Raw genomic sequence first — 7,970 nt, 5'->3', positions numbered from 1 at the left:
TGAGTTCCAGGACAGCCAGGGCTATACAGAGAAACCCTGTCTCGGAAAAAAACAAACAAACAAACAAATAAATAAATAAATAAAAGAAAAAGGGTATATTATGTTTTTAGTACATTTTTAAATTGCATCATACATGACATTGGCTGCTTGTACTCACTGGTCAGCACGGCCTATTATGTATCATTTTCTGAATCTAATAAAGACACGATGTTTTGGATTTTTCTATGCATAGAGCAATTCTTATGCAGCTCTTGTATTTGTAGATATTTCTTTAAGCTGGTATTTTCAAGCTTATGTCTTTTTATTGATTTTAGGAGCTTTTTATATTGTCTATGTCACAATTTTTATTTAAATGTCTTGCTATTTTGACTTGTCAAAATATCTGACTTTTAGATTATATTTAATGGTTTCTTCATTAAAGAAGGGGTCAGTTCTTTCACGTTTTCCTTTGGGAGTTTGTGGCATATTTAAACTTAAAGTTTACATGGAATTTATGGGGTATATGATAAAAGGAAGATATACATTACTTTCCTAAGTAGGTAATCTTCCCAAGCAGTCTTCTATAGATGGCTCCCTTCGCTGAATATAGACTTTGTCATTGTTGATGCTTGCTTGATTTTTGAAGTGGGGCCTCATTATATAGCCCTGCTAGCATGGAACTTACCGAATAGCCTAGGCTGTCCCTGAATTCACAATGATTCTTCTGTTTCAACCTCTGTGGGTTAAGATTGTAGCCATACACAGCCACCTTCAGCTTTCTTTTTCCTTTTGTCTAAAATGTTGAATCACTGTTTACTTTTTATACATAAACATAGAAACAGTAGTGAGTACAGATTTGCTTGTCTCTCTCCACACTGAGCAGAGGCTCTGGGTCAGGCAGGTTACTGCTGTGGTGAGTGCTCTTGCCAGGCTGATTGAGGTCCCGCAAATACTGATGGGTATAGTAGAGCTGTGACCTTTAGTTCACCCTGTTGTGTGTTTTTATCACATTCTCCTTTCTTATGAAAATCTGATGAGAAAAAGGACAAAGTTGGGCAGTTTTGACCAATTCCCCCCCCACACACACACACACCTTCAGTGATAAGCAGTAAAGAACACAGAATCAAAGCTGTAGTGTGGTGTCTCCCACTAGTGTGGCCTTTACCTCAGACTTAATACTGCTTAGATTTATTTATTTATTTATTTATTTAGAGACAGGGTTTCTCTGTATAGCCCTGGCTGTCCTGGAACTCACTTTGTAGACCAGGCTGGCCTTGAACTCAGAAATCCACCTGCCTCTGCCTCCCAAGTGCTGGGATTAAAGGCGTGTGCCACCACGCCCTGCTTACTGCTTAGATTTTAGGGAAAAATTTTTTTTAAATGTCATTCAGAATAAATATTTTAAGTATAAAGTCTCTAGGGATGGGAACAGTGGAGTGTAAGCATTTAAGAGGAAAAGTTAGGTCCTTATTAATGATAGCACCAACCATGCTGTCTTTCAGCAGTACAGCTGATGGAGTGCATGTGGAACAAGCTCAGCTGATTGCTGAGCTGCCCTAAGCTTAGACTAATGCATGCTCCACACTGGTGTATTTTTAACCGTGCAAAGAGAAAGCTGTTTAGTTAGCAACTATTGAGTACATCCTAGGTAAAAGGAAATAGGCCATGCACTTGGAGAGTGTTTTCCCTGCATATACATGCTTGGTGCTCAGCTCACAGAGGTCAGATCTCTTGGATATTTGTGAATCCCTGTGTGTATACCAGAAATCAGACCGTAGTCCTCAGCAAGAACAACCAGTGCTCTAACACTCCTAGCAATCTCTGCAAGTCCATGCATGTTCGCCTTTTAAGAGGATATGTGTTTGGGGTGATATACTCACTCTCGCTTGGTCTTTATATATTTAGTTCTGGATGAACCTCTTTTCATTTCTGGATGAACCACTTGGGTTAGAGATGCAGTTTGATTTTAAAAATGAAGAAAAGCTAGTTCAAAGGCAGAGAATATAACATAAAACAAGTCATTTTCTATCTAAGCAACTAAAACAATCATTTAATCTCATTGATGACTTTGAATACTCGTCACATTTAGATGTCAACTACGGTAGCAATAATTTATTTATCTTTTCTGCTCAGCTCTAATTATATTAATACCCTCTACTGTCTGAAACATTTCTGAATAAGAAATGTATATTCACATTTTTCTAATACTGTTAGGAAAAAGATACTTTGAGACTGAGTTCTTTCTTTGTGCCATAGATATGCAAAGCTTGGAGAAGCTTTTAAAAGATGCCATTGTTTATGGTCAGCCTCGGACAAGAAGACCCTGGAAGAAAATCTTAATCCTTGTGGAAGGCATATATAGGTAATCTTGCTCTACTGCTCTTGATCATAGCATAGGCCTGCAAAGTCAGTAAGCTTTCAGCTGATGGGCTGGCTCGACTGACCCCTTCTGGAAACTAAGGAGACAGTGGCCATGACTTGTTATATGAGTACCTGGAGGCAGAAGATGCTGTAAGAAGGAAGACTTTATGTGACATTATTTTTCTACTGATTATGAAAACCTTGCATAGTGGTTGTACTCTTGTCTAGCATATATGAGGTCCTGGATTCAATCTCCAGTCTCACACAAAACTAACATCAAAATAAATAAGTTATGTTTTTGCTTTTATTTTTTGAGATGTGGTCTCATGATTCTACCTCTGCCTCTTGGGTGCTAGGATTTACAGGTATCATTCCAGGCTGAATTTTAATTTTCAGGTGTTTTTCTTTTGTTAATTTGGACAGCGTGCCTTAGTTAGATTTCTATTACTGTGATAAAGACCATGACTAAAAGCAACCTAGAGCTACAACCCATTGAAGGAAACCCTGGGCAGGAACTCAAGGCATTCATAATGAGCACAGAGTCTAATGTTTCTTATAAGTGCAAGCTTTAAGAAGAGTCGTGGGCTGGAGTCGCCCGTAGGTGTAGAGTGCTTTCCTGGCATATTCAAGGCCCCAGCTTTGGGCTGGTGAGATGGCTCAGTGGGTAAGAGCACTGACTGCTCTTCCAAAGGTCCTGAGTTCAAATCCCAGCAACCACATGGTGGCTCACAACCATCTGCAATGAGATCTGATGCCGTCTTCTGTTGTATCTGAAGACAGCTACAGTGTACTTACATATAACAATAAATAGAATCTTTAAAAAAAAAAAAAAAAAAGGCCCCAGCTTTAATCCCTAACCTCACAAAAACAATCTGCCATAACTTTAATTTTTTCTGTTGTAAACTTCATAACTTAGTTTAAAATCAGAAGTGGAGTTTTCAGGTTTATTTTAAAAAGCAATAATCTCAAAACATTAACAACTAATTAAGTAAATAGTTGCTAATTTTAAGAGTTAAAAGGTCTCTGTTTTTGTTTTGTTTTTTGTTTTGAACTGTTTTGCCAGCATGGAGGGGTCTATTGTTCGCCTTCCTGAAGTGATCGCTCTCAAGAAGAAATACAAGGCATACTTGTATCTGGATGAGGCTCACAGCATTGGGGCTCTTGGCCCTTCAGGGAGAGGTGTGGTAGATTACTTTGGCCTGGATCCTGAGGATGTAGATGTTATGATGGGAACATTCACAAAGAGCTTCGGTGCTTCGGGAGGATACATCGGAGGCAAGAAGGTAAAGTAGGCCTTTAGACTCGCTCGCCAATTAGAGATCAAAAGGCTGTTGGGTTGGGAACTGTCTAGTAGCTGGGGTCCTGAACCTGGGATATTTGGATCCTGGATGTAGTTGAAGATGTATTCCAGTGCTGGTGGACACCCTACCTCAGAAGCCTGGAGAGTGACTCGTGTTTCTTGCTGAGCTAAAGGCTGTTCTTTTCATTGTTTGGTGTTTGCTCATTTGAGCTCCTTTCTAAACTATATTCTGGTCTGAGGTACAGAAGACTCTTGTAAAAGAGCACACAGAGGTGCTTCTTGTTTGCTATAGTCTTCTGTTGGGTTTGAGTTATGCTCACACTTTGAAAGGGTTGTCACAGGAACCAGTGGGAATGGAAGATAGGAATGCACAAACAAGAAGAGGAGGTTTTATTAGCTATAAGACTCTGCAAAGCATCTATTTTCAACATTATATTTGACCTCTAAGGCTGTTAAGAATCCATGCAAAATCATGTACAGTCTGCATTTGAATGTGTCTTTGCTTCGTAAGGCCTTGGGGAAAGCATTTTTAACTTTTTAGTTTCCATGTTAGTAAAGTAAATATGGATTGTTTGTAATGGTAATGGTTTAAAATTATGTGTGCCTATGCTAAAACACAGACGCATTTTGCACATATGTTAAGTAAAGTGAATCACAAAAGGTCATGTCATATGATAGATTCCTTTTTCATATGTTTTATCTAAAATAGGCCTGGAAACAGAATGTATATTTAGTAGTTCCCAGATGTTAAGGAAATGAGGAAATGGAAAGTAACTGCTAGTGGGTACAGTGTTTCTTTGTAGGGTGAAGAAATGTTGTGCCCCACCCCACCCCCAGACAGGGTTTCTCTGTGTAGCCCTGGCTGTCCTGGAACTCACTCTGTAGACCAGGCTGGCCTCGAACTCAGAGATCCACCTGCCTCCCAAGTACTGGGATTAAAGGCGTGCGCTACCACTGCCCAGCAAGAAATGTTCTAAAATTAGGTAGTGGTAAGAGGTCACACAGCTCTGACTATGCCAAAATCCGTTATGTTGTACGCTTACAAAGGTGACTATGATGGAATATGGCTTATATTTCTATAAAACTATTACTTTAAAAAAAAAAAAAAAAAAAGACTTGAGCCAGGCCTGTAGCTCAGTAGTAAAGAACTGGCCCAGCATGTGTGCTGCCCTCAATTTAACTCTCAGTACCACAGAAAAGAAAAGAAGAAAAACTTGCTATAACGTCATTAAGACATGTATAGCAAGCACCACACATAGTAGGTACTCATAAATGCTCTGAATTTCCTCCTAAAACTAAATAATTGGAGCCTTAAAGAATAATCATTCTCAGTGTGTACAGTGTGATGGTAGCCCATGCCTGGCAAGAGACAGCAGTGTATTTGCCTTTACTATCAGCAGATACATGTGCAGCATTAACTCACAACAGTGACAAAAGCTAGAACTTTTTTTTTTGTTAACATAAGATTATAGTTAACCTAAATTTTTGTAACTAGAATAACCCGTAGAAGTACCAGTAGGGAAAGAAATTTAGTATAATTGATTTTTCTGTGGTTGTTGGTTCTTCATGCATTCATGCTAAGAAAAGCTAAACATTTCACCCCAGGGAGATCAAAAAGCTGCTAGAGGTTTGGTTCTCTTGACAGCAATACAGCACAGAACAAGGATCTAAAGATCTTTATACAACCCTCAAGAATTCAGAAATCGCCTGCCTCTGCTTCCCAAGTCCTGGGACTGAAGGCGTGTGCCACCACTGTAGTACTAATAATGACAAGCAGGAAGCAAGAAGACTGTGTACTCATTGAAAATAGCATGTTCATCTGCAAGAGTTGCTTTGTTTTGAAGACATGTAGTCTCTTGAAGTTCACTGATGATTACAGTGGGTCTCATTCAATTCAGACTTCCTTTAGTATTAAAAGAATTTCATGAAGCCTTCCTTGTCAAGGAAGGCTACATATGCAGCTGGATTCACAGGTCTCTCCAAGTGTATACTTTAGTTAGTTGTTTAGTCCATGGGAGCTCTGGGGGTACTGGCTAGTTCATATTGTTCCTCCTATGGGGCTGCAAACCCCTTCAGCTCCTTGGGTCCTTACTCTGATTACTCCATTGGTGACTCTGTGCTCAGCCCAATGATCAGCTGTGAGCACCCACCTCTGTATTTGTCAGGCACTAGCAGAACCTCTCAGGAGACAGCTATATCAGATTCCTATCAACAAGCACTTGTTGGAATCCAAAATACATCCAGAATTTCCAAGGAGAAAGAGGAATTTTGTAGTGCCGTTTTTTTTTTTTTTTTCTTTTTAAATTTTCATTTATATACTTTTTTATCATATTCTTAGCTCATTATACTTTTTTGTGTGCATTTCTATTTCCACTGATTCCCTTGTGCAGTTTTCTTTAATCAGTTGTGAGGCGTATAAATTCTGACCATGGTTACTTGTGTACTTTGCATCTGTCAGAGTTTGACAATCAGGCAGTCCGATCAAACCCCGAGAACTGTGCTGTGTGAGCTAGATGCAGCGGTTATGGGCCAGTTCTCCATGAGAGATGGTGCTACTGCCAAAGGAGACACACATGAGGGAGGAACCTGTGACCTGATACCAGGTCTGTTCAGTCTTAGGGGTATTTGGTGGCTAGAATGTGCTTATTAAACTAGTCGGATCACCCCAGAAGCAGATTTTTTTCATTAGCTTTGAAATAGACTTCAGACAGTCCTTCTGTGAAGACCTGATCAGGGAGTTACACAAGTCTGTAAGTCAGGAAAATGTGGGACCACCTTGTTTGTTAGTCACAGTACTTGCTATGTAGGACTTGACCTCTTGATCCTCCTGCCTCCCCCTCCCACACACGCTAGGATTAGGTGCATGTGCCATCTCTCCTGGCCTGTCAGAGTTCTAAATATCACACAATGCTTTCTTTGCCTAAGAAAGTTGAAGACCAAAATGTTACATTTGATAATTATAATTGCAGTTTTACTGGTCTTGCTAAGAACCAAAGAAAAGTTTCTAAAAGATGAAGAAATAGCACAAAACAAAAAGACCCCTGGAGAATATGGTGGCTGCTTTCTAGGTGTTGACAGTGAGTGCTGTTGTAGAGAGCATTATTCTCAGGACAGTGCTGGCACACGCGCGCGCGCGCACACACACACACACACAACACACATCATTGTATGAAGGCATCAGATATCTTTCATCAGTGCTCTCTTCTGGGTTTAGGTCTGTGCCACTCTTGCTGTGAATTGTGTGTAGAAAAGTCATTTACTACACAAACTGTTACATAACACTTGTGAGCACTGCATTTGGTTTGTGCATGGTGTGTTTCTGCAGGCATCATTCATACTCCTCACAAAAAACACTTGCACTCTCACTAGGCAGGGGCCTCAGCCTGTGATTGTTGTGTCATTTTGGATGTACACAGTCCTAACCTGGCTTGTTGTAGTAAATTCTGCTAGAGCTGTACATCAGTACTTCCATGTTGTGTCATTTTTTTCCTCGGAAGACATGAATAGATGTCTATTCATTCCAGATAGGACACTGATGACAGAAGAAAGACGTGTCTATAAGTGATGGCCTTTAGACTCCTCTAAAGCCTTTGTCAGTTGCTTCTAATCAGGTTTGGTAGATTTCATTGTAGATTTTTACCTTTTTTGTTAATGAGACAAAGATTACTTTGGGAGTTAAGTGATATATTGATATGAATTAAAGATAGTAAATAATACATATAAGGTATCATTTCAGAATAGATACAAGGTATTTGTGCTTTGGGATGCAATTGTGAGGAAATTACAAGCAACTGCCTATTTCACAGTTGCATCATCTCTTTTTATTTGTTTTTGATACACACACAGCTGCTCCCTCCTCATCACTAAAGATATATTCTCACTTTGGAGCCCAGACTAGCCTTAGATTTGCACTCTTCCTGCCTAATCCTCCCAGAGATTAGGGTAATAGGCTTATACCACTATGCCCAATAGTGCACTAGAATCTCGTTATGTGTGTTTTATTTAAAGATTTAAATGAGGATCTGGAGCATTGGCTTAGCAGCTAAGAGCTGCTCATACCTGAACAGCTAAGAGCTGCTCACAACATCCCTAAGTGATCCGCTCCCAGCCTAGGGAAACTTGTTATTTAGGATTATAAGTACAGGCAATTTGTATATAGGGTGAGACACACAGGACGCTTAGAAGCAAATCATTGTCTGTCAGGCAGTGGTGGCGCATGCCTTTAATCCCAGTACTTGGGAGGCAGAGGCAGGCGGATTTCTGAGTTCAAGGCCAGCCTGGTCTACAGAGTGAGTTCCAGGACAGCCAGGACTACACAGAGAAACCCTGT

General features: G+C 40.0%; 1 protein-coding gene across 1 annotated transcript in view; it reads left to right on the top strand.

Annotated features, from left to right (window-relative positions):
- Nucleotides 1-7,970, top strand: part of Sptlc2 (serine palmitoyltransferase long chain base subunit 2) — a 79,689-nt gene that overhangs the window by 43,898 nt on the left and 27,821 nt on the right. The window contains exons 7-9 of the mRNA XM_029540546.1: nt 2,236-2,341; nt 3,404-3,628; nt 6,629-6,717. Coding sequence (XP_029396406.1) covers nt 2,236-2,341; nt 3,404-3,628; nt 6,629-6,717 — 420 coding nt within the window. The remainder of the gene's footprint in view (nt 1-2,235; nt 2,342-3,403; nt 3,629-6,628; nt 6,718-7,970) is intronic.

This window comes from Mus pahari, chromosome 7 (assembly GCF_900095145.1).
Source record: "Mus pahari chromosome 7, PAHARI_EIJ_v1.1, whole genome shotgun sequence".
Lineage (NCBI taxonomy): Eukaryota > Metazoa > Chordata > Mammalia > Rodentia > Muridae > Mus > Mus pahari.
This window is presented reverse-complemented; position numbering and strand designations above follow the sequence as displayed.